General features: G+C 42.9%; 1 protein-coding gene across 12 annotated transcripts in view; it reads left to right on the top strand.

Moving 5' to 3' along the window:
• LOC119014049 (speckle type BTB/POZ protein) overlaps nucleotides 1-27,193 on the top strand; it is a 187,817-nt gene that overhangs the window by 42,707 nt on the left and 117,917 nt on the right. For all 12 annotated transcript variants that reach the window (XR_005072871.1, XR_005072874.1, XR_005072875.1 and 9 more), the window contains 4 exons: nucleotides 1,222-1,343; nucleotides 4,982-5,133; nucleotides 12,880-13,007; nucleotides 26,785-26,962. Coding sequence is in view for 6 of the 12 variants with exons in the window: in XM_037088940.1 (XP_036944835.1) it covers nucleotides 1,222-1,343; nucleotides 4,982-5,133; nucleotides 12,880-13,007; nucleotides 26,785-26,962 (580 nt within the window). In the remaining 6 variants the exon portion in view is untranslated. The remainder of the gene's footprint in view (nucleotides 1-1,221; nucleotides 1,344-4,981; nucleotides 5,134-12,879; nucleotides 13,008-26,784; nucleotides 26,963-27,193) is intronic.

A 27,193-nucleotide genomic window follows, 5' to 3' on the forward strand; every position in this document is an offset into this window, starting at 1 on the left:
GCGGGAGCGTACGTGATTGGCTGCATTATCTTATTTATCCCCTTGGGTATTTGCTCCATTTCCAAGATTCCAATAAATGTCAGTTTCATTCCAATAGCAGTTTATGTTGTTGCTGATCTAATATGCAGTTACTACTCAATGCAATGTGAGATACTTTTTTGTTAGGAAGTAGAACTAACCCAATTTGCACATCAAAGTCTGTTAACAGATCTTGGGGAGTAGAATTGCACATTTAAAAGAAGTCGTGGCTCCAGAGGGAGCTGTGTGAAATTGCCTGATGTGATGTCACTGGAGTCTGGGTTAGGGTCAGTTTGAAAATGAAAACAATCTGACGGTGTGGAGTTTAAAAGCTTACAAGTCCTCGGTAACCTGCTCCTCACTGCTGCTTCAGGCTAGCAATGCAAGGCTACATTGGCTGCGCTATAGGACACCCATGGTTTAGTGTCCGTCTAACTTGAATAGGAATGAAATATTTGAATCTTGTTAGTTATAGAATGTGTAATCGACCTCATATTTGAAAACTATTCACAGCACATAATGTATTCAACATTAGATAGGACCAAGTTGATGCAGGGAGAACGTAACTAACACTGCTGGTCCGTTTTTATCGTGTTTTCTCAAAGTTTTTGCACAATGTAAAAATGTAATATAATGCATAATGTAATGTTTCATAATGCTCCATTTTGCTCAGTATACGTGGGTGTTGTACCTGAAAGAAAGCTTGTCTATCAAGGCAGAAAGGCACAGAGCTTAATTGTTTATGTGACTGGTAAGCTGAGTGAAATTCATCACGTCTGTATTTTTCGAGTAACTGTATTTTCCTACTTTGTTTCAAACCGAAATTGTTGGCATTTAGGCGTTGTCTGTTCAGAGCTTATGTATACTGCAAAATCGTGTTCCAGTCATTGCAGCAGGAGCTTTGCTTCTTCAGACATCACTTTCCTGTTAAGAGCCAAGGTAGATAAAGTAAGCCATTGATGATGTCTGTTTTCTCATCTCCTCTATGTCTTTGCGAAATTGTTCTGTTTTTTCTGTGGCCACTTTTACAATATCCTTTCTTCTTCCCCTCCCGTTTGTTGTCAGTGTTTATTAAGATGAAAGGGAGTTTTGATGTGTGGTTTTGAAGTCCGGGCTGACCAAACACCACTTACCCATATAGAACAGTTAAATATATAAATAAAGAGATCTGGTTTCAGCCCATCCTGTGTCTCTTCTGTGCAGATCAAAGTGGTGAAGTTCTCCTACATGTGGACCATCAACAACTTCAGCTTCTGTCGGGAGGAGATGGGAGAGGTCATCAAGAGCTCCACTTTCTCCTCAGGAGCGAATGACAAGCTCAAATGGTGAGTGAAGACCGATCATTGTAGCTATGAGAAAGTGGAAATGGACAACATTTCTGTCTACTGTCTCAAGAATTAGCCACTTGTTGCAATTTGGAATTATTTTCAAGGGACAAAAAAACAATCAACATTCCAGTTGTCTGCTTCAGTGGTATATTTTCTGCACCTTGTCATGCTAGAATTTAGTCAAACCTGGCTCTATTTTCACTTTCTCAGATTGTAATGGGCTCAGAGTGACAGATAACACTATGATCTATGCCTGGATGAATGGAAATATGCTTAAACATATGTTATAATGACATAGGTAAAATTAAAAAGAAAATATATAGCCTGCTAGCTTCTTACTTACTGTGTTTCAACATTTTCTTCATGAAAAACAAAGAAATTGCTGACGAGACGTCCTCTGTATAAGAGGCAGAGTCAGACATTTTTGGGGAAGTCTTGCTCATCTCTTGAGGTCACAGAGGTTGTGTCAGTGTGTGCAGTGGTGTGGGGGTGGTTACCATTAAAAGAAAAAAAAAAAGAAAAGAAAATACCTGAGGGTCTACTTTAAATATCAGGCTGTCATACTGCTCAACCTCCATGGAAAGCTTATTCCAGTACACTGAAAGGTAAGGCTTTAGTCGGTTGTTAAGACACAGATTTAGTAGGAGCAAGATGATTTCAGTGTGTACTGGTTTGCTCTGGTAGATGTTAGTGGACATTAGTTGACCCTGAAGGAAACCTAGAACATGCTGGAGGTAATACTCATTCCACCTGCTCTGAGAAAGCCTCGAGATCCCCCTGGAGGGCCAGACCAAGCAGCTGGAGTGCAGAGATTGCAGGGCTACCTACCTTCCTTAGCCACATTCTCTCTTTTATGCATCAGTCTATCCTGTCGCTTAACCACGATCTGAAGATATTATGTGATGTGTTTCATGACCACGCCTATTTGATTTACATTTATGTGAATATGTGTCATGTGTGCAAATGCATGTTTAATTTGTGGGGGTGACATGCAGCAAAGGGCCCCAGGTGGGACTTGAACCTATTGAATAACGTTGAACTGAAATGACATGATGAGGCTTCCAGAGCACAGGGAAACAGATCTTGTATCTCAAACAGAAACGTGGCAGTACACATTTTAAGGGGGTTGAGAATGATCACACTAGCCTTGAGTAAAACTGGGGTTGGCTACCTGCTTAAATTAGAAGCAAATGGAGACACGCCTTTTTTTTTTTTTTTTTCTTTTTTAATAAACTGGGCTATTCTTCAAATACGACATCTATCTGAGATGTTTTTGGACTCGATGCTATTAGTCCCCTTCTTCCTTTAAGTACCTCGCCAACACTGTCTATCAGCTTTTTAATCTTATCTGGGTGAACAATTCAGACAGTCCTCTTCCAGCCCCCTGTATCATACCTCACTGTCAGTGGCATTATTGCTTGTTTCTCCGATGCTCTCATAGGTGCTTGTTAGAGAAATGCGATCCAAAGTGCACTGCAGGTCAGCCCCACACCTTTAGGCATTACAGCAAGAGGCCACAAACTCTCACACTAATAATAAAAAGACTCATACTGTTTGTTTTTTTTTCCCCTGAATTAATACCTTTCAAAAATTTAAGGCAGGTTATCCACTCTCGACTGTATATTGCCAGTGCCAAAGATCTGACATGTGGATGCTGCACACAGATGAGTCACTGCCATTTTGTTTTCACCTTCCAGTAGTTTTTTGATGGGGGTCATTTGAGTAGGCAAGCGTGAGAGTTACTGGGCAATTGCCCACTAAATGAATTATACATTACAGAATATATGCATTGATATTGATTTTTCCTTTTCTTTTACTTCGATGATGTGTCTGGAGAGCTCCAGCACACAAAGAGTGTTACTGTTTTATCATAAGCCATTTGCAAATTGCAGCTTCACAGACGCGCATGTTAAGTAATCATCCATATGGCCACTGTAAAGTGTTTCATGTCGCTGTGCTGTATAACAAACAAACAAACCATGTGTGTACAAATGCATTGTGCAAAGCTATTGATTCTATTTTCGGAATTGCTCTATGTAAACATAAGAAGACTATGACTCAGCCGTGGCATTGATGAACAGAAAACTGCAAGTACTTTGAATACCCTGGGTAAAATAGGTTGTTCATGCCTCTCCTGTATTTCTCTTTTAAAGAAAGTAGATGTAGTTTGCCTCGAATAATGAATCTGCAGTAGATTTAGGAATGAAAGGAACATCTTAAGTACAGGAGGGTTAGCTGGAAAGCTGAAGCCCCAGTCAGAAGTAGAGGTGGGTCAAATAATCGATGCTGTGCTCTGGTCTTTGCTACACTGCCGTATTGATACAGTTGCTCTGCTGAGGTAGAGGTGTTTCCTTCCTTCACTGTTCATCCTCGAACTGTGAAATGTTCTGCTTTTGGCAGTTAATCCTTTTGCTAGTTTACTGCCGTTTGACATTGACATATTGACATACTGTATGTGTCTATGTTGCTGTTTGTGTCGAAAAGGTTCAGAGTCTGGTCCACTGTGCTTCAGCTCAGCTGGATATAAACTCTGTGAAACTGAAAGCTTTTCATTACAGAGTGAATAAATGAAGTGCGATTTGGATTCCAGCTTTTGCCTTTTTTAGGGCTGTATTTTCTGATTCACTTTAAACAGATCTCGTGATATAAATATGTAATATTCATGTTATATTCAATATAACAATAGTGTCTATTGCAAAACCATCGATGCTGAGATATTGTTATCGTCAGCAAAATTTCATGATAATGTTGTGAATGACGTGTTGTTTTCCCAGCTAAGCCAGGAACCATCACTCTGGCATGAGTGAAAGGTTTTGGATGCAACCAATAGCTATGACTGTAAATCCAAGGATTAGCTTTTGTAACAGTCTTTAGAGAATTAGACTTAAATACATTAGGGATGGGTCAAGATCTTCGAAAATTATGATATAATTAAATCAGGAATTGTCTAACAGTTCACACAACTATGGTTTTAAATGAAAAAACATATTTTCCATTGTTTTGACCCTTACTAGCGGCTAAGGTATTGCGCTATCACAGGCCTTGATGGAATTGTGTCATTATTAACAGCCTCCGGTAAAAAGTGTGTAGCGTGGCCTTTTCCACACAAGGCCAGCACATACAAACAGCAGATCTTCAGCTAATCGAATACGTTCCCTGCAACTATGGAGTAGCATTTTTGCTTGAAATGCTCATCTCTATAACACATTCTTACTAGATCTATATATATCTGAAATGGTGCTTTCAAATTCCTTCAGTGAAAATAGATGTGGTGTAAAGATAAGTGATACTTGGTGATCAATAGTAAGTGGTGGGCCTGCTGTTAAAACTATATGTGCTGCAACGCAGGAGCTTTTTGTTAGCGTCCAAGCAGTAAAAGCTCACTCAGCTTGCATTAATTGTGTCAGGCTTGAGTCAGGTTGGTACACAAATAAATGATAGCCTGCTAAGTTCTGGTTGGGCTTTGGTCCTGGGCCGCACTCTAATTCATACTCACCAATTGTCAGACTGTCAATACTCAAATTATAGTGTTATTATTGCATACAAACACTGGGAACTTCCAGGGACTGAAGCATCACATTGCTTTATAAATTCCTTTGTGTGATCAGTCTGTCTTTTTCTTTTCCTGCCTCCAGGTGTTTGCGAGTAAACCCCAAAGGCCTGGATGAGGAGAGTAAAGACTATCTTTCACTTTACTTGCTCTTAGTCAGCTGCCCGAAAAGTGAGGTGCGCGCCAAGTTTAAGTTTTCTATCCTCAATGCCAAGGGAGAAGAAACCAAAGCTATGGGTAAGTCTGGCTGTGACCACAACAGCTAATGCTAATGCGCACTCTGAAACACATACACACAACACACACACACACACATCTTTATTTTCATTTTCATATTAACAGTCCACCACTTCTATAATTTCCTTAACTTCTCACTGGAAAAAAGTTGGTGTTAATGAGTGAAAAAAACTATTTAGGCCCAACATCCATACAAGTCAATGTTTAGCCGAAAACTGGGGATATCTTGAAGTTTGATAGGTGAAAATTAAAAACTCCTGTCACACCTGTGTCTTCGGGGCGCTTAAATTTGCAAATATAGGAGGTGGGGAGTGTGTCTAATACTCCAAGTGTGTCTAATAATGTGAGGTATTGATAGCCATATGGGCTTGTGTAATCACTGCTGGTTGGATTCATTTCTAGTAAATATATAATTCGAAGTAGCGTGGGGCAATTTTGATTTTAATTAAAAAAGACCCAACCTTTTTAGAAGTCCTCGTCCGCCTCTCTCCCCGTTGATGAATTGGAAATGAATGCGCCTCCAATTCCTGCTTTTTTTTAATTAGGTTATGTTATGGGGAGGAAAAGCAAACTTGTGTGGAATTGAATTAGCGAGGGCCAGATGTGACCGCTTCCTGGTTATCAGGCTCTTCTGGCTGCCTCCCTCACTCCCAGTACCCTGCAGCATACTGCTCAGGAAGCGCTGAGGAGGGAAGATGGGGCGTGGGAGGCAGGGAGAGAAGAGAAGAGGTAGGAGGCGGAAGTGTGTTTGAATCTGAGGCGTACGCAGTGTAACTGTGTACAACCCCCTGCGGTGCAGGTTGTGTAGAAAGGGAAATCATTTTTCCTGCTGAGAAACATTCCCCCATGTGAACTTGACACCCCCGCCCCCTCATGTGTACTTTCAGTCCCTCATTTGCTCACTTAGACCTCTCTCTCTTCTCTTTCACATTCACAATGCCACTTTTTCTTTTATCCTTTTATTCCACTTCTGGCCTGTAATGGTGGAATACCACCTCTTAACTCTCAGCGACAGGCTCACGGAAACTGAACCTCACTGCAGTTATTTTTCCTTAAAGCTTTCTCTCCTGGCTATAATACTGTGTGCTAGGGGCTGCGTGGTATTATGTATGAGGATTTGCCTGCGGTATAAGTCATAAACAGACCTTTGAGGTGTTTGACTTCAGTGCTTGGCCATTTCGTGAGCACTGCTCCCTTAAATGACCCTAAAAAAGTCTCAATGTGGGGAATACCGAGTGAAGTGAAGAGGATCTCATTTTCCTTTCCTTCCCTTTTTTTGTGTCTCAAGGGCCTTTTGGCTATAAATGGTGTGCTCTATGGTGCACGCCCCATTCCGTTCTTGCCATATGCCCTCCTCCAATCTTCCCACAATCCCCCTGGGGAGACCTGCGCCCTCCACTTCGCTCGTCCTGTCACAGGAGAAAATTACCCAACTGCCAGCATACTTGTGACAGTTTAGTGAGCACTCCGTCTAAGAATATGGCAGTAAAGATTGCTCTATCGGTTCTGGATCATTTAGAATCCAATTTAATCCAAGCCTCGAGGAAAAAAGGCCAAATAAAAACAAAGTGCCTTAATTAAGAAAGCTGGGTGGCTGTGGACTGTTTATGTGGCAGGTCACTGCTCGGCCTTGTCCCTGTGGTAACAATTTTTTAATACAATGCATATTAAGTCTGAGTGCTTTAAACATTTAGGTAGGATGATCAGTGAAAAAAGAAAAGTTTTGCAACCGTAGCGAGCACAGCGTATTGTAATATGGCAGAGTAACATTGCTATTGAAGGCACGTGTCAAAACAGATCTGATGGAAATCCTCAGCAGTGAGCTGAACAGCTGAGGAGCTGAAGTTTGTGTTTGAGGTGTCAGCTTGAATTTCTGGCTTTCGTTGCTTTTGGATGAGGCAAACTCACTTAAAAACCAGTCTGAATGCAAAAGCAAAAGCTTACTGTTTAATTTTGCTCTGAGCAGGAATACATTTTGATATCTGTTGACTGGCGTGTGCATATTGAGAATTAAAGCGGCCCTGCAGTACTTAAAGGAGGGGTTATTAATACAAGGCTGTACCGCGATGGCAGGTTTTGACTGGAAAGCTTGACGTTATCTGATGAAACACCACATCTGCATCAGTCAGCCCTTGAGCCCCCCACTGGTGTTTGTGTGTCTGTGTGTGGATCCTCTGATGGTCCGTACTTGCTAATGGAGATAGATTCAGGCAGCAGTGGCGCCCCCCCCGCTCCCCACATCGTAGTCCTGTACTCTCGGCTTGGCCACATCATTTCTCTCCCTGGCTTAATGTGCTGGTTCTCTCCTCTGAGGCTGTTGGGTGGGTTGTAACTTGTCTCTTGACACCCCCCCTCCCTTCCCCCTTTCCTCCTTCTTTTGCCAGAGAAAACATCTGCCCCCCTGCAGACTGCTGTTCTGACAGCTCGGAGAGGAGAGATGGAAAGTTCTCATCCTCGGCCGCAAGCTGTTTTGTATTCAAATAGTCTCCTTGTTAAGTCTCCCCTACAGACAATGGTTTTGTTGTGTTGTAGCCAAAGGCTAAGCAAGCTTATGTGTGTATGAGCTGGCCGGAGAGTCTAGTTACAGCAGGTTTTGGTGTGGGCTGTTCTATATTTTGTAGCTGGAGATTCAGAGGTTTTTTATTTCGGTTTTGCAGTTAATTGAAGCTCTGGGTGTGAGCTTGTCAGAATGTGTTGGCCGCAGTAACCGATGGAGGTGATCAGGCATTCTGTGTGGGTTTGTGGAGCACGGCTAATAGAGTAGGAGCTATTGGTCGGTCTTTACGTAATCAGATGGTATTGACGTTGTTAGAAAGAATGTCAATAAACATGTTTGTGCTGACACTAGCTTATAGAGCTCAGTCTTCAATAGAGATTAGATTTTCTTCTCTGAAAGACTGTGCATCATGTTTATGTGTGTTGGTCTGCTTCATGCAAGCCAATGTAAAATCAGTATGTCGAGGCGGCGACAATTTTTTAAACTCTATGACTGTTGAGATAAACATATGCTTGTTATAGACTGGAGTCTTGACAGTTAATGGCTGTGAGGCTGTGAAATGTATGAGTGTTATATTGTTAACAGGATATTGGACTATTTATGGTTATGTTTTGGATATCCTTATGTATTGAGAAGGCACTGGTATTGTCTTTTATTGGCTCCAATCACAGTGGAGCAATGTTTGACTTGTTCTGATACTTGCCTCTTCCCAGTGACTCCACTTTATATTATCATTATATCCACTCATGCTGTAACAATGAATCAGATGACTGTCAATTATTAAATTAATGTGCATTTATTTTGGTTGTCAGATTGTTTCTTTATTCCTCTATGACAATAAACCTGCTATCTTTGGATTGTTGACAGACAAGACATTTGAGGATGAACGTTTTTCATATCATATCGTATTGTATCGTCATCTTGGTCTTGTGGAAACTGATAAAAAATAATGTTTTCACTATTTTCTCACTTTTAGCAACCAACAAGTGATTAATTAATGGGGATGAATAATCTATGCTGAATCACCAATCAAAATAATTGTTAGTTGCAGCAATTCTGGGGGCTTAGTCGCAGCCCTAATATAGACATTAGTGATGTTTGTAAATAAAAGTTCTCATTGTATTAATATTTTGTAAAGGTACCAATAATCAGTTTGTTTTACTGCCCAATCCCAGCATTTATGAGCTAGTAGCAATATAAATCATGTACCATGACACAGACTTGATTATTTTTAGGTCATGATGGCTCTGATAAGTGAGAGATAATTTGGGAGACTGGGAAATGGATGTGATTACAGTCTGTTAGTGGTTAGTGTAGAGACTTTGCTAAAGTTGAACGTGTGAAAGATGAGACCAGAAGAGTGACAGACAGGAAGAGAGATGTTGACTCTGGCTGCTGTGTCGGCTGTTATTTTTCGACATGCCGGCTCGTCTTCTGGCGACCTTCTCGTTCTGTGTGCCAACGGTGCCCCAGAGCCCTCTGCCTGAATATGGATGGCCCGCTATCTAAAACACCATGGCATCGCTCCCGCTTTCCTCTTCTTCCCCTCTGTCTGCAGCTCAGATCTCATTTTTCTCACCTTCCTCATCACCTTCAGTCTTTTTATGGCAGGGTGAGAAACTTCTCTCTTCAACGCTGGGAAACTATCAAAGTGCACCGCAGCATGGTAAAAACTTGTCTCTGTTCTTTATGGAGTGGTACTTATGCACGTCTACATCGTGGCTGTGATTTTTCACACAGACTCTGTAATGATAATCTGGTTGGTAATGAGATCTATATATCTTCACCACAAGTGTGTGATTAACACAATCTCTTGCTCTTGCCCTTTTTACTGCAACTCTTTTTCATCACTCTTTTGCGTTGGATATCTCAGTTGCGTCGAACCCCCTCCACCGCTGTCCAGCTCTTTTTGGTATTCTGGCTGAGTGTTTGCACTCCCGCCACCTTGGCCAGCTCATTGAAAGAGTGAGCGCCAGCCATCTGACCTGCAGTTGATTCTCTGCCAGTGCAGGTTTCTGATGCCCCACCAGAGATGGCAGCATGACATTAGCTGAGCTCAGCACACACGCACGCATGCACGCACATGCACACACACACACACACACACACACACACACACACACACACACACACACACACACACACACACAAACCCCTCATCATCGGTTCCTTTATGCATGTGCACATTCACACATACACACAGGCGCCCCACTGTCATGGGTAAGCACTGAAGAAGTCACACCTCTCTCTCCATTTCCACCCGTCTGCCGGAGCTTCTTTCAGCGTTCCCTCTCACCTCTCCTCACCTCTTCCTCTTGGCTTGCTTCCCCCTCCGTTGCACTCTCCTGCCAACCTCACTCCTCACACCCGAGTTTAGCTTTAGATACTGCCACTGGGGAAGTCCACACTAGTCTTGTTTCATACCCAAATAACACAACTTCACAAGGAGATACTGTGCCTTGGGACTTCATCTGGGTCTCTCATGTTTGGTCTTATCAGACATGTTTAAAGGACATGAAAGAGCAGATGAAAGTCAGCAGAGAAAGAGTTTCTTCAGACTGCTGAGAAGGAGCCAGGTAGTGAGTGTGTTGCTTTGTGTCTACCCAGACACAAACAGTACAGTGAACCAAGGCCACAGAAAATGTTACTCTCTTTTCAAACCTGCTTGGCTTTGGTTGTGAAGTCACTGTGTCTTTTTTGAAAACACTGACTCTGTTACTCGTAGGCACAACAATGAATAAAGTAGAGTACTGTGAAAAAGTGGAATGCATGGACTTGTAATTTTTCTGTGTCTGTTGGCTTCCATGCATGCTTATAATCTGGCTTGTGTGCGAGTGTGTGTTTGCATGGTGATTTCTGTCAGCCTCTCTGCGTACACAGTCTCTAGAGGCAGGGGATTACTGTAAAGGACCCCCTGCATGAGCGGTGGTGGGAATAACTGCATATGCACTCCACTCTCCCACCAATCCCCTCTATGGCCGCCTGCTCCCTCAGATCCAAACAGGGGATTTGACACGGGATCTTACATCAGCATTGACACTTCATCTTAGTGCTTCCCACTGCGATCTGTCAGCAGATCTCCTGTTGGGATCTCTGCGCAAGAGCAGGCAGAAGAGAAATCTGTTTGAACTGCCACGGCTAAACACAAGTAGTGGGCACAAGCGTCAGATGTGTGAACGTGGGGGAGACGATGACCTCTTGGTATGTGGTGACTGCACAGCTTATATCCTGTTTAAGCTGACTTTTACTTCGTCATACCCTTTAACTGGGTCTAAAAACAACTGAAAGGTTGTGTTCATTATCCATTATTATAAAACATTCAAAATATAGAGTACACTAAAAGCGTTGTCGTTGTTTTAGCTAAATTCCTGTCTGTTTTGCAGTACGTAATCCCCTCCCTCCCACCTATGTCACAACGCATACAGGACTCCTTTCTTTGCCTATTTCTTTTCTCCAAGCATTTTTCTTCAGTTGCCGTGTTTGATGGTATAAGCCGTCACCAGGAGCGCCCGAAGTTATAGCATACACTGTTCCGACAATGGCGGCATGCAGAAGGATCCTGCTCCCTGTGCATTGACGAGCAGACAGGACCGCCTCTTTCTGAAGTTTTCTGTACTGAAACTGGGAGTGTGCCAGCCGTCATCTACTATGGATATAACACTGAAGTACCTCATATAACCCACTGCAAAAGACATGAACCAACCCTTTAAAAGGCACTGCATGAACCAGCTCAATTTAAGCTAAATAATTTTCATGCCTTTTGGTGATCGTATAGGGTGTTCAAACACAGTTGTTATTTTGAATTCACTGGTGTTTTTTTCGCACATTGTTCAGAAATCGTTTTACATTTCAACTCTTGGTATTTCATGCCTCGAGGGATATGATAACATTTACATTAAAATAATCCTTATGCACAGGCTAAAATCAGATGTCCCTTGCAAATCAAATCCTGCTGGCCACCTCACTACCCTCCTAATACCTATGTCTCACTGTAGAGGCTTCCTGTGGGGTTTGCATGTATTTTTCCTGATTTACTTCATGCACAAACACTCATTTATATGTATGGATTTGATACACTGTATGTAGACAATGTAGACAACCTGCTCTTGTGATTTTGGTGATTTGATCTTCAGAGTGTCTCTGTAAGGTTGCTGCTCTTTCTTCACATAATCCGATCATCGAGATGCACGTTAACATCATGTGAATAGGGAATCCTTAGAATGATCTTGATAGTGACGCTTGCCAAATGAATAAGAAGATGAGGCTATTGAATTTGTTTCTAGTGGTTCTTTTGTAGATCTGGGTGCATTTTATTGCATTGTTTGATGTCAATCGTCCCTTTGAATAGCAGAATACGTGATAACATACATAAAGAGTGTTATTCTTAATGTTACTATATTCATAGGGTGGTGAGGCCTGTCTACCCTGATAGGAATGGACAATGATGTCTCCATTCACTGAAACGGTCTGTCACCGAAGCTCGGCTCAGCTGAACACATCCAGAAACCCAAGAGCAGTGCCCGAGGACGCTTTTCCTTCTCATTAACAAAATGGCGAATGACGTAATTTCGCCAAAGAATGGTGTTAACATCCCTCCAAAGAAGCTCCAGTTACTTGCTGAATTAATGTCTCGGCGTCCTGCTTTCTTTCTATCAGCAATTAGCTTTAATTTGCTGTGATCTCTGTAGCAGTCATAGTCCGTCGTCATTATCTTTTGACCTCGTATGTGAGCATTTGTGACTGTTAGGTGACTGTTGATAGCTGTTACCGCCCCCACAGTGTGACTATTGTACACACACACAAGAACTCCAGCACCTTTGCTGTGTCTTTGTAGTGCGACTGAGTGTTACAGAATCCTTCCTGCCACTGTCAGAGATAATTGGCACTCCATAAACACATGATAATTGGACTGCTTTGATCCCTGCAATTTCTCACTTCTTGGCCAAAGAGGCACAGCAGTTCTGTCTCATGTTTACCACTAGTCTTTATGTGGCAGCGAGAGGATACAGAGAGTGAAAGAGGGATAGAGAGAGAGATTCTGTTTTCTTCTGAAGTGTTAAAAGCTCCCCGCAGGCAATACTTCCTGCACCCAGCCTCTTTCGCCATTGTTCCTCCGCTGCTTATGGCCATGACTCATAACAAACTCTCTCTTTCGCACACAAATTCACACACGCAGAGCTTAATCACGTTGTGAAAGTCTCAAAAATAATCTTGTTCCTCCTTGTTTGTCCGTGTGTTTCCTTTTGCAGAGAGCCAGAGAGCATACCGCTTCGTCCAGGGGAAGGACTGGGGTTTCAAAAAGTTTATAAGGAGGGACTTCCTGCTGGAAGAGGCCAATGGTTTGCTGCCCGATGACAAATTAACGCTTTTCTGTGAGGTAAGGCCTGTCACAGTTGATCTGCATTCAGGTTATTTGTTAAACACAGTCACTGTCATCAGAAAGAAAAGAAATTCATTCATTCAAAGATGGTAATCCTGATTATATTAGTAGATCACAGGTGTTAGGTATCAAATGAGATTTCAGTCGTGGAAACAAATACAGACTTCTATGATTAGACTTCAAAAAACAAAACTGTGATGTTGGGTCACATTGACATTAGTAGAACTACTTGGATTATCCCAAAATATATCATTTTAATTGGATCTAAAAATAATGAATACTGTTGAAATATATAAACTTGCTGTTTGTAGTGGTGGGTTTTTGCCTCGGAGTGATTGCAAGTGTAATTCTTGTATCGCTCCTCTTTTTATCCAGCACTACCATTCATTGTATGTCCCTGTTAGTGAATAATGTATGTTTTTATTGGTACTACATAGCCTCTGGGTTTAGATCTCTCTCTCTCATCACTAACATACAAGCTGATTGTCATTCAGCCGGCATGGTGGCTTGGCTCCGATTCCTCTGATCCGAAGCCGGCTGCTGCTCCTCATTGAAAATTCCCTTGTTGTTTTTCAGCTGTAACACAGGGGGCAGCAGAGGTCAACTGTCCTCCCTCTCATTCCCCTCTGCTCCTCATAATGGAGCCAGAGAGCAGAGAAGAGGTTAAACTTTCTGGATATGTTAATGCCTTAGTTGTAATGCATGCGCCCATAAATGTTTAAAAAGCATGGCAGTGGCTGTTTAAAACAATTCTAATTAACCCTGCGGGTATGGAGGAGAGCATGTCTTGAAGTTTTCCCTTTTTGTAGCAGAGCAATGTGCTAGTCTGTTTAAAGTGTTTCCAAACTGGGCTTATTGACAGAGGGGTAGGAGGGGCAGTGCTGCTTCTCCAGAGCCATGTGGGATAGGGGGTAGAGTCGTGTGTGTGTGTGCGTGTGTTTGTGTGTGGGAGTATCTTATGCATATATTGTGTGTGTTTGTGCAGTCGCATCTCACTGGGACATAATTTTGAGGATGAGACGGTTTGCTGGAGAGAATGAGCTGGAAGAGAGAGGGGATTAGTTACCTTGAAGAGTCCTCTCTCGCTGAATTCATCCACTCTCCTGAAGGAGGTGTGTGTTGGTGGAGGGGGGGTTGCTGGTTCAAGTCCTCGGTGGCCACTTCCTCCCCCGTAAATGTCTGTTGTGCTGTTGTAATTAGCCGGCTGTGCTCGTGAACAAGCGAGGCGAGGCAACCCTGATTTATACAGCACCTTTTTGCACACAAGGAAAAATCGATTTGCTTCTTATAAAAAGTGTTTACAGCAGAAAGAGATTAAATGAGAGCATAAGTAGATAAATAAAAATGGCAGATAACATTTTCTGTATTTTTTAAGATTCAAAAGTAGTCTCAGGTCCTGTAAAAGTTTTCTCTCACTGTGTATAGCATAATAACTTAAAGGGATAGTTCACCACAAAATCAGAAACACATGTTTCACTTTTTCCCTGTTGCTCTGTTGATCCATCTGGATTGCTTTGGTGCAGGCTGCTGAGTTTTTGACATATCAGCCATAGAGATGTCTGCCTTTCTCTTTAATATACTGGAAATAGCACCAAAACATACATTTGAAAAACTCGACAGCAATGTTTTTCATGAAATCATGACCAGTTTACTCATGATAATCTCGTTGTGAGGAACTACATTCTTTAAGTACCACCTTGCAGAAAGAAGCACGCACCTACTCATGGCTAGCTAACTAAGCTTAGCTAACTAAGCTGAGCTAACGTTACAGCTCAGGCAAGGAGGATGCTGTTAATGTTTACTTCCCACCCTGTCATGAGCCTCTAGATCCATGAAACTGCTCACAACAAGGTCTACGTATTAACTTGACTAACCAGGTCATGATTTCTGGAATGAGACAGTGCCGAGTGCCATTAGGCTCCATTTTAATCGAGAACGGGCAGACAACTCTACAGCCGATAGCTCCCAGACTTGGCAACTTAAACCAAAACAATATATATATAAAAAAATATGTATTTCAGTTTTCTGGCTAACTGTCCCTTTAAGCTTGTTTAAACCTTGTAGCAGAACAGCCCCAGATGACCCGAGATGTCTGTAGAGTTGCTATTCTGAAAGACAGCCAGAGACTTGAAACACAGACAGGCAGCGGTATTAACAAATTAATTCTAAAATGTGTGTGTGTGTGTGTGTGTGTGTGTGTGGTGGAAAAAAAAGGCAGTCAGGAGTGGGATGTTGTGTGCAGTAAATGATGAGCTTGCCAACAGTGAGGTCTGATATCGTTTTCCACCAACACGTGGGCTGGACAGTTGGCGGAGTCTGGGTTTTGGGTGGATTGCTGGTAAGAAAGTGCTGAACGGGTGTTTGAATCTCTTTCCCTGGTCTTTTTCCATGTGAAAGTGAAGCCCAGTGTTTACCGTCAGAGACCTGGCTCCGCTTTCGTCCAGATGGTCTAGTCCGGCATCTGAGAGAGCCCCATCGCCCCAGAGCCCAGCTCGCTCCCTCTCCTCTCTCCTCTCATCCCCTCCACTTCCTCTTTTCCCCCTCCATCTTATCTTTCATTCAAACCCAATCTCCTCCTCCTCTTTTCCCTTTTCCTTTCATCTCGCGCTGCCTCCCACTTTGAGTTTCTTACTTTTCCCCCCCTCGCTCTACCTTCACCTCTCCCCATGTCCCTTATCACCCCCCTCCCTGCTCAGCCCTACTTTTCTTTCCTCCCTCTTTGCCCTCCTTGCGTCTCCTGTCTTTCTTCCTTTTTCACTCTGTGTAGTAAAGTGTCAGAGAGGCGAAAAGGCTATGAGGAGAAGCCAGATCACTCTGGGAGGGGGATACTTGCTCAACCTCTCTTTCTGACCCTTGGTCCCTCTGCTCAATTCATTTGCCTCCGGAGACATTAGTAATTCAAATTTAGCAAAAGGAATCTGGCTTTATGTCATGTCGGAGAGGGCCTGAACAACCAGCCACTGCTGTCTTTCGCTCTTTGTCTCCATCTCTCTTTCTCTCTCCATCCCTGCCAAAGCCCTGCAGACACCTGCAGGTATTTAATGGGGAGATAGCTCCCATTAAAGGCTGTCAAAAGAGAGCATGAGGGGATGGAGAGAGATAAAGGACTAGTGAGAGGAGATTTGAGGAAAGGCAGTGGACACCCTGTGTGGCAAAGAACAGACAAAGAGGGAAAAAATAAATAGGATACAGGATAAAAAAACAAAAGACTAAGATAGTTCAGATTTGATTTTGTTCTAGAGAATGTGTGAATGAAGATGTGAGTCATTTTTACCGTCTTCTTCTCCTCCTTCGTCTAATGAGATGCAGAGGTAAAGGAGGTTAAGTCCTCTCTCTCTCCACCTCACCTCTGTCTTTTCCTGTCAGCACTGCAGGTAACCTCTTGCTCTTAGGTCAGACCGTTGCCTCCTAGCTGTTCGTCCTATAGATAATGCGCATTCCCTGAAAGTTTTTCGAGCAATACCACTAACTCGCTTGGGGGGGTCTCGTAGCTCCCGGGAAAAACTCAACATCTTTGTGGTGCTGTCGTGATTTGACTGCCGGCAGAGTCATTTTGACTGACACCGTAAGGGTTACTACTCTGGAAGTCTGTTATGACTGACTGAAGGGAAAAGAATGTGGGGTTTTTTTGGGGAGGGGAGAAGTTTGTAGTGAAACATATCTGTCACTCATGTTAAATTGGTTGCTGAGAAGTGAAGGAGCACTGTGGTCCACCTGTAGTCATCTGGAAGGAGAGTGCTACTGCTGCCGGACACATTAGGTTTATTTCACAGAGGAGACCATCGATTCCTCCCCAGACTGCTGTGGCTTCAGGAGCAACATAAAGGATCAACCCTGATATTCTTTACCCGCCATGTAGACACTCAGTGCCTGCTTTGGTTGAATGCGGCCTTAACCATTGATAGGCTACACATTATCTGTCACTGTCTCAACTAGACACTTACGGTGAATGAAAAGTTTGAGTGTCATTGTTTTTCCCTGTTGCAGTGCAGATAAGCGTTCGTCTTGTAGCCACTACGATAAATAAAACAGGAATTTTAACTCAAGCACCTTAATGAAGTAGTGTGCATTGATTGTTTTGGCAGCTTCTTGTCTTTTTTTTTGTGGACATCGATTGCCTTCCTGTGCATCAGGAGCATCTGTTTTGGGTCACACGGCTGTCGGATTATGCTGATATATTGTTTGCCGATATGATCTGATGTCGGCCTGTTATTAAAAACTGCACTGATTTTATTGTCTTTCCATTCAAGTTACAAATTGAGAGTTACTGTATTTATAGCCACCGTCTTCTTTACACCCTTAATTCTCTGAGACTGGGGAGATTAAGTGAAGTGAAGTGAAGTGCGAGAACAGAGGGATGGATTTACTGCTGCTTTTGCGCCCGTTAGTCAGACGCAGATGTGACACATTTTGCCCCAAACACACATCTTGTTTTTGCCAAGCATGTCTGCATCTTATGCACTTCTTTGTGTTGCATTTTTCTATTTAAGGGAGGAAGAAGCAATCAGCACAGGAATTTTCAAGAGTCTCTTGAAGCAGTTAGACTATACTTAATGACAACGATATCTGATTACTTTGATGCAAATGCGTACTGGTCCGATGCTGCAGTTTATGTTGAGCTTTAAAATCACTTTGGGCTTCAAATAAACTTTGTTTTGTTTTGTGTGCGTTAGGCTGCTTTTATCTCAGCATTTAAATCCATGTCAAAAGAATCTCCGCCGTCTTTGATTTGTCTTATACTTCACCTCTTTTTTGTTTCCCATGAATGTGCTTATGGCCTTTGATATGATGGAATCATATGTGTAATGTTAACAGTTTTTCTCAGGTGGATTTGGCCAAAGTAAACATTTTTCATCCACTCGTGATGCTCAATCAGGAGGTAGATGCAGGAGAAATTAGTAACACAGACCTTCTTTGGAAATGTACTCATAAATTACAGAATATGTGCCATTTACAAAGTGATAAATGTTAACAGAGAATTAGAGTTTAATTTCCCTGAGATCAATGCACAACTGAGGAGGAAATATTGTTCAACCCCACTGAGCTTAAACTTACATTTTAGCCTCCTAATTCACGGTGGTATCATGAGGCAGTCTGTGCCTGGTTAATATTAATGTACTATATGGCAACCAGTCACGCGGACTTATGCACCTCTGTGTGACACCCAGAAGGTCGACGATTGCAAATGTGGCGATCGGGCGCTTCCTTGTGTAAAGATGAGTCAGTGTTCTCAATTGGTTTATCTTGTGCGCATGGACGCTCTTTGATACGATTTACCTAAATGGATTTCAGCCGGTGTCTTGGCCACCACTAGCCGGTTGGAGGTCTCTGCTTTAAGGCTCCTCCACTCCATCCCTCCTGGAGCGAGGTGGCGGCGGGAGAATAAATGAGTGGGGTGCTGATGTTCAGCTGTTTCCTCCTCTTCCTCATAGTGTTAGCGCAGCTCGCCTCTCTTGTCGGTGGGTAAGCACTTTGCCGGGTGACAGCACCCATCCTTCACAGGGCCCTGCCATATGCCGTGCTGCTGTCAGAGGAGACGACTGCAGATGCTCCAGCTGCTCCCTCCCTGCGCACTGAACAACACGCACACACATGCACACACCTCATGGAGCAGGATAAAGAGGCAGAGGTGGGAGGAGACACAGGGAAGAAAGGGCAGGAGAGAAAGAATCCAGGTAGTGGGGTTATTGAAAGAAAAATGGGAAGACAAAATCATCTTTATTTCAGGGTAATGATGTGAAATATATTTATTGTACAGTCATCTGTCACTGTGTTTTGAAGAGGGGGGCCGACGGGAACAAGGTAGGATGGTTCGGATCATCTAGAAAGGGGACTGGAGACCTAATGCAAAGAGTACACAGCTTGATCCATCTCTTGCAATGGGATTTTTACTGTGAGAGCTTGTTGGCGCCCGTTTTCGAGCCACAGCGGATCCTTTAATTGATACTGCCTCCTCTACACACCACATCGTCTTTTATATCCCATCAAAAGCCCTTAGCTTCTCCCAGAGTAAAGGCGGCAGAAATTGAACAAACACGCAACTTTTGCCTGCATATTTATTTATCTTCTTTGTCCAAACATTTCCTTCAAGCACTTCAGATTCGGGCCTCGGAGTCTCAAAGCTATCACTTTAGTGTCTGTGATCCTCCAGCAGAGAAAACAAAAAGGACTTAAAAGAGACCCAAATGGCTGGTGCTCACAGGCGGCATGGAAAGGCACATGCTCACTGCCAGTGGTAATACTGTGTGTACGGTTGTGTGTATGTGTGTGTCTGAAAATCCCTCGGCCTAGGTGTGTATGTGTAAGAACAAGGTTGGCTAGGCACAGCACACTTGGCCGTGAATCGGTACGCAGGCAACAGCGCTCGTTCAGCGGCGTGACTTCAAATCATGCATGAAAAATTCCTATGTCTGTGTAGATTCACTCAAATAGCTCTGTCAATGATAGGCCTGCTTGTCAGCGGACTCATTCACTGAGATGGACACTGCTGGGTCCTCTAACAGCCACTGAAATGACCAGTCTAACCTCTGGTTACTGGCGGGCACAGCAGGTGCGGCTTGGTGCGACAGGTCTACTTTGTCACGGATACAAAAGAGGAGCAATTACTCTTTTTGTTTACAGTGCAGCCAGAAAACACTTGTTATTTTAATAACAAAGTCAGGCTTTTTTTTCTATCATGCCACGAGCAAAGGCGATATGATTTCACGCTGCACAAAGCGGGAGTAGTTTTCCATGCAATGCTCTTTTGTGTGGTGTTAGTTGCCGCTCAGGCTAACTGTCCACCCCCCCCAATCACTTATTATGCTCCAAAGAAAAGGCTTTACCAAACAGTGTCTTGTTAGGACAGCCACCGCAATAGCTCCCATTAACTCCTTATAGGTTAAATAAGGTGTTTGAAATGCAATTAGAGTCAACGTACACAAAATGAATAACCTGTAATTAAAGAAGGTGAGGTTCCAGCTATTGTCTTCCGAGGAGAGCGAGTGCAGTGTTTATTTTTGACTTTTGTTTAATAGCGTTGGGATTTGGGGCTGTGTTTGTTTAACGGTGGCAGGAACAAATGAGATTCTGCTATTATTCTCAGTTTTAATCAGTTCAGCTACCCGTCGCAGCTGCCGCAGGGTGGCTAACTCTGACTCCTGTATCAGAGCCTGTCTCTTAACTAAAATTTCCTGTCATCGCTCTGAGTGTTTTTGATTTTCTTTTCTTTTTTTTTTTCCAAGAGCAGTAACATCTGAAAAGTGGGTTGAGAGGGTGAATAAGAAAAGGGAGAGGGAGAAAGAAAGAGAGCGGCAGAGTGGGTCTGTGACACGGAGCCTGTTTACTCTGGCTGGCTGGAGAGTGGAGGGCCAGTCATGCATTATAAAAAGCCGGTGATGAGTTTTATGCTCGGGGGTTCAGGAGACAAGTTTAAAGATCACAGATCTATTAAGCCGTTGTAGATGAAAAGTGTTTGTGTGTATGATCCGTGTGTGTGTGTGTGTGTGTGTGTGTCCCTTGTCTCAGACACACCCACCCCGTGAAGTCCTAGATATTCACACTGTATTAAATTACGTGATGTACAGTATTTCTCTCAAACATTTGCTTCCGATTAAGATTTCCCTCAGATATTTAGATAACAGATGATGTAACTGTGATACACTGCCGCACAACCTCTGCTGTTGCCTTTCCTTAATTAACTTTTAATAAATTTGCAATGAATTTTCTTTTAATGCATTGCTTTATTCCTCCCAAGCAGCATCATCATGCAGGCTAACATTGTGTTTGATTTCGAGCACGGTGCAGATGTAATACGGTTAATGTTGTTTCGCTTGTATTGCGCAAACAATTCAGTTTTTATTTCTTAATGTTCCAATCTTCACCTCTGCAGAGCTCAACAGTAGATTGCCCCAGGTAATCAGATTTAGATTACCGTCATCATTTAGCGGGGTACAGTTGTCGCTGTTAGGGAGCCCGTTTCATGTGTAGCCAGTGCTCAGAGTGCTGAATCCTTACCTTCACCGCTGTTGCATCGATTTGCTCTGTGATAACCTGTCAACAACAAAGTATAATCCACAAGAAAGTAGACCCGGCAATGAGACGGCCAAAATTGAAAAACGTGTACAGTGGTCATTTTATCAAAACATTTGGAGCAACACAGTGGTGGACTCTGGATGTTTGAGGGCCAGGGGTGAAAAACATTGACAAGGGCACCAGCGCACAGAAAGTCCAGATACATTTAGATACATGGTAAAGAGAGGTCACATCAGTACGTTCTCTCCACTGAAAGGACACCCTAGAGGACACTTTATCATGTTTTATCTACCATAGGGGCATCCAAGAGGGTACTTTCACTGCGTTTTTCAGACATAGTGGCACCACGGGGGGCAATCACAGAGGGGGAGTTTAATGAAATAAAAAATGAATCAATGGGCAATCAATCAATGCAACATGTTGAGCACAGACATTGAATATGTTCCACCAATTCTGGTAACAGTTTTAAAGCCTCCACGCCAGCAATAGCCATGACCAAAGTCATTATGTTGATAGGCTGTCCATCTGTCTGTCCCTTTCTTGTGAACATATCTCAAGAACACACTGAATGTCCATTTGAAGTCATGGATGAACTGAGTAGAATTTGGTGGGCTAAGGTAAAGATCACTTTGACCCCACAGAAGATGTTTTTGTCACACACACAATGTCTAATAGGATAAAATGATGAAGTTATGATGTTTTATCTCCAAAAACTCAAAAGTATACTTTACTGTGACATCATAATGTTCTGCAAAACATTTTCTGGCCATTACTCAACTCCTTAGATCAGGCGAAGCAACTTAACTTGTGCACGGAGGCACACAACTGTGAGGCAGTAATTCTACTTTATATCATTTAAAATATGGGGTGTAATTACACTGGATCATTATCACTCCAATTATAAACCATTTAAATGCAGCCACCATTCTGAGTAAAGCTGTTTGCCAACCTGGTAGTCATTTCTGAAACTTTCCGTCTCTGCCAGCAGAATTGGGCCGGGCTTTTCCCCCATTCAGTCTGTTGCTTTATGGCTTGTTGCTGAGAAGAATGTCTGTCGTTTTCATTTACACTTAAGAAAGAAAGAGCGACCATCTGTGACAAAAACACATAACACTTCTGCATAGATTCTACCCAGATCATGAGACATTGTGCTGTCCAGGTCATTATTTCCCTGTTACTCAAAAACATATACAATGAATATCTGGGGATAGAATTGCAACTGTAAAGACTTAAAGTGCTTAAAGCTACATACACTACAAGGAGCCTGTTATAGAGGCCACATGCAGACTGGAATAGCCCGTGTTTACATCCTCCCAGGCTAAGTCACTGCGAGTACTATGTTAGATAATTATAAAGAGGCAGTAGGAGAGTTTTATCTTTTGAGTATTGAACATTTTCTGGCTTCAGCAGTGGAAACACTACCCCGGTTATCCACAGGCTTTTCGGTCATGAAATATGTGTAGAAGAGTTTGGAAAAAAAATTATGTGGGACGGAGGTATGTATATTGACAACTTCATAAAGCCCGTAGAGATATATGTTCAATCTGAGTGCTGGAGGAAACTGCCTCAGAATACAAGGGAGCTTGCGCCAAATCAGGTCAGTGAAACTATTCGGTGTTCAAATTTAAAAGACGTCCACCCAAATGATCTATTCATATTTTAACAGCAAGAGGGAAGCAAGAAAGAAATTACCCCGCACAAAGAAACCCTCTTAGATCCTGTTTAAAAAGCATGTGGGTGTGTGTGTGTGTGTGTGTGTGTGTGTGTGTGTGTGTGTGTGTGTGTGTGTGTGTGTGTGTGTGTGTGTGTGTGTGTGGTTTGATAAGATGAGAGTGTGATTGTGTCTGTTTGTGTCCCTGATCTCTGCCCGTGTTGACGTGTCTGAGGATGCACAGCACTGAACAGAGAAATTAGACTTGGGAGGTAAAGAACAAGTGTTCCATAACTTAATGAATTTGATTTGATTTGAATTTCTTTTTTTCTTTTTCGAAACTATTTCACGCATGGCAAAACACTGTAAATCCATAAACAAACACATAAACAGGCAGAAAAAGATTGATGCATTATGAATAAATCATCTGGGTGCCGAAACTCAATATTAACTCTGCGCTGCCTGGAGGTTTGAGAGGGAGCTTACGACAGATCCATCTTGATGTCTGAGGAACTAACTGGGAGGCGAGCGCTTTAGTAAGTACTTATCATGGGAACTTAATTACCAAAACAAATGATGATTGTGGTGATATAGCGGCAATGATTCTTTATCACGGTTATTCTTTGCCTCAGGTTGTATGCGGAATGTGTTTCTATAATCATAATCAACATCATCTTCGCCATCATTAACACCACTGGGGAGAAAAAAATAAAAGTTGGTTGATTGGTCAGTCAGGCACTTTCTGGGATCTTCAATCTTGTTGCTCAGGACGTTCATTGCCCCCAATGAATGAGTCTTAATAACTTTGATGACCCCCAAAACTTTAGTCTGTCAGGTTGGAATTTGCCCCCTAACTCACATCCTGAAAAGTTATGACGATAGAAATGTGTTCCCACCGGACGCATCCTAATCTTTTCTATGTTTCCTGTTGTACCGACTCTCTCATGAGCTAGTTTCAAAATCTAAAATACACATTATGTATTCATTTCAGTTTATACAATAAATTAGCATTAGAAGCGCAGAGCATATTAGCATTTGGAGTATATAAGTCGACACTTCCTGCAAAGACAAACGTGGCCAAACTGGCTTACATCCCTGCCCACTCGTCCAGTTCAAGGAGGAAGTTGCGAGGAGAAAGAGAGGGAGGTTGACAGTGACTGAAGATGACAGCTTATGGCGTGAAGACTGTCAGGGCAGCCAGTGTGTCTAAATAACCAGGTGCTGCGTTTTAGTTTCTGCCTGGTTAAACAGGGGAATAATTGGTCAAGTTAGCCAGTAATTAGACTGGCTCTGCCACGCTGCGTCTGAGAGCCCAGCGACGGCTCCGCCATGCTAATTGGGCTATTTATACCGAAACACATTGACCAGGCTCGCTGGCTTCCCTTCCAACTCGCTTTTCAGCACTTGTTTATTTTTTCAGTGTGTACTCAGGACACAGCGCCGGACTCGCCACCCTCCTCCTCCTTCTCCTCCTCCTCCTCCTCCTCCTCCAAAGCCATTTTTCATTCCGACTTGAGCTCACTGAACTTCCGTCCTCTGCCCTCTGTCTCTTTGTCCGTCCGTCTGTCTCACTCCTCTGTTGTTTTTCCTCTCTCTTCTCTCCTACACACATCAGCTCCCTTCCTCACAGGCTTTCTGTATTGCTAATCAGTGTTTTTTATGAATGCCAGTGTCTGCGCGGGACTGCCGCCTCGTCAATGTGTTTGTGAGCCGTGTGTGTGTGTGTGTGTGAGCATTCCTCTGAAAGTGGGTGGAGATGGATATAAGTCCGTCAGTCAGACCTGCATCCCCCTGGAGTGTGATTAATAGAGCCAGCTATGGAAACCAGACTGTCACAGACTGACACACACACACACACACACACACACACACATACAGTACATTCACACTCATACACTCACACACTAAGGAATACTTTGGAATGCTCCTCTCTTCACAAAAGTCACATTTCCTTCTTGCTGTGTCTCTGGCATTTTCTGTGCCAGAAATGAGCTGCTGCTTATGAGAGGCCATCTCCAACTGTAGATCCCACCAATACCTCGCTCACATCTCCACCCTCCTTTGGGTCCGATGGCCTCTCTATTCTCTGTCCGTCTGTCACTCGGTATCTCTGCATCTGTATTCTCTCCGCCTTTTATTATCGCTGTATCTCCCTCCCTCTCTCTCTTCTCCTTTTCTCACTCTCTTCTTCTGTTTTATTATCTTCTCCTCCGTCTCCCTTTCTCTCTGTCTTTCTGTCCCCTTCAGGCTAACCCTCAAACCTCCATCAGGAGCAAACAAGGCTCCTTGACATTCAATTTCCTGCTTGCCACGCACTTCTCTATTGTATGTGCTTCTCCTCCTTTTCTCGGATTCTTTTTGTGTGAGCTGAATAGGTGGATGGATGCGCTATTGGACGTATAGGTGGGCAGATAGATAGATGAGGAGCGAACTTGGCTATTTTTTTTGTGTGTGGCGTTGTCAGCCTCCCTGGCTGAAGCTTCAACAGCAAGGTCACTTTGTGGGGATTTTCAGCATTTTTCTTGAAAACTGTATTGTGAATGTGTTTAGGAGCTGTCAGCAATGAAAACAATGAACAGAGGTTATCATCCTCAAGTTTTTTCTGTTTTTCTGATGTCTCGTAGTCGTAGCATTGCCGAATGTGATGCACAACCAATTAAATAATGTGATGAATTAACAAAATCCATTGTATTAATGTGCTGGGTAATGTAGAAACACATTTTTGACTCAGTTTTTTGCTTGAATGTTATAATTATGCATCACATTGTCATGGAAGAAAATATAGTAATTAAAGATGCAATACATAAAACATGGTCACCTGTTGCATTCAAACTCCCAACAAATAGGGACAGCATATCACCAGAGTAACTGCTAACTGCTGCTAACTGTATTCTCTTAATACATCCATGACTGTAGCTGCTGTTAGTGTGTTAGCTCAGTTAGCAGTACAGCTAGCAAAGTACCAGGGGAATGTTGGTGTTTACACTGCGAGGACAGGAGCTTTGGACCACTTGGTCAAAAGAAGGTTTTAAGACCTGGGGCTAGATATTTAGCATGCTAACTTCAGAAGATATCTCTTCAAAATAACATCTAAAACTGAGGTCTTATTTATTATGTTGATGCTAAAATTTACAATAAGAAGAGTTAAGTTAAATGGGTGTTGTGAGAAATAAAAAGGCAATGTGTCACAGTTGGCCTGACTGACTGTAGTGCTCCTGTCGTTCATGTGCTCTCATTATGTTCCTCTTGGGAGTGGCTGAGTCACATGCAAGAGCTGGTAGTGAAATTCGGTATTACTCATCTGTTCTGATATTACACCTCATATAAAATCGAACCAGTGTAAAAAATGTTTAAATCGACCCAACCCGGCTGAACTGTCTGACCACATTGTCAGTGAAACTGTGGGTAACTAACTAGTGTCCTTTGATTAAATGGCACAGTAAGCAGGTAAAAATCTGCAAGTCAGTCAATCCAGGCTGTCGGAAATTACTCACAGTAGTCATTGCTGTGTGTGTAAGAATGTGTGCGTTTGTGCTTCCGAGCCTGCATGTGTGTGTGTGTGTGTGTGTTTGCCGTGAGTCCTGTTGAGAGATAAATGAGTCTGGTTGACATTGTCTGGAACAGGTGGTGAAGTCAGCGGGGAAGACATACAGACAACTCACACACACACACACACACACAGTCGCACACACAGTCGCACACACACACACACACAGTCACACAAGCAATTTGACTTCATTGTCGATTTTCTGGCTTGTTTGAGCGCGTAGCCAATCAGATTGGATAAAGAAGGAAGAATAGGTTGTCTTTGAATAGCCTCCATACTGAGTGGCTGATGTATTGATTACAGAGGCAGAGACCCACATTAATCATTCACAGCATGTTTGATTGACTGATTTATTGTCGGTTTATGAACATTGCATGGTATTTATTTGCCTCTGTGTGAACCAGTGAGCTTGTTAAAGGGACAGTTCAACCTAGAAGATGTAGATACTCTTGTCACACACTGTCACAAATCTTGAAAAGACAGACAGACGTTTACAGGCATGCTCAAGAAGGGGTATGAAAGTAAAAATCGTACTGATGTACTCTGTAACTGTTGGTTTCCAGGTGAGCGTGGTACAGGACTCTGTCAACATCTCAGGTCAGAACACAATGAACACGGTGAAGGTTCCTGACTGCAGGCTGGCCGAGGAGCTCGGAGATCTATGGGAAAACTCCAGGTTCACAGACTGCTCCTTGTGTGTCGCCGGCCAGAAATTCCAGGCGCACAAAGCCATCCTCGCAGGTGAGAATATGCTTCATTAAAACATGTCTGATAATGGTGACAGTTAAAGACTTAACTTCATTTAAGCAGGTGGTAAAACTTCATCAATCACCAATGATGACGTGTTGTTAATGATGATGAAAATGAGATAGCCATTGTGTTTCGATCGATTGTTCCGTTTGACCTGCAGTCCAAAACACGGATGCTTTTTTAATTATAATTCTGTTAAACAGAGAATCGCGGCATTTGAGA

This window comes from Acanthopagrus latus, chromosome 23 (assembly GCF_904848185.1).
Source record: "Acanthopagrus latus isolate v.2019 chromosome 23, fAcaLat1.1, whole genome shotgun sequence".
Classification (NCBI taxonomy): Eukaryota; Metazoa; Chordata; class Actinopteri; order Spariformes; family Sparidae; genus Acanthopagrus; species Acanthopagrus latus.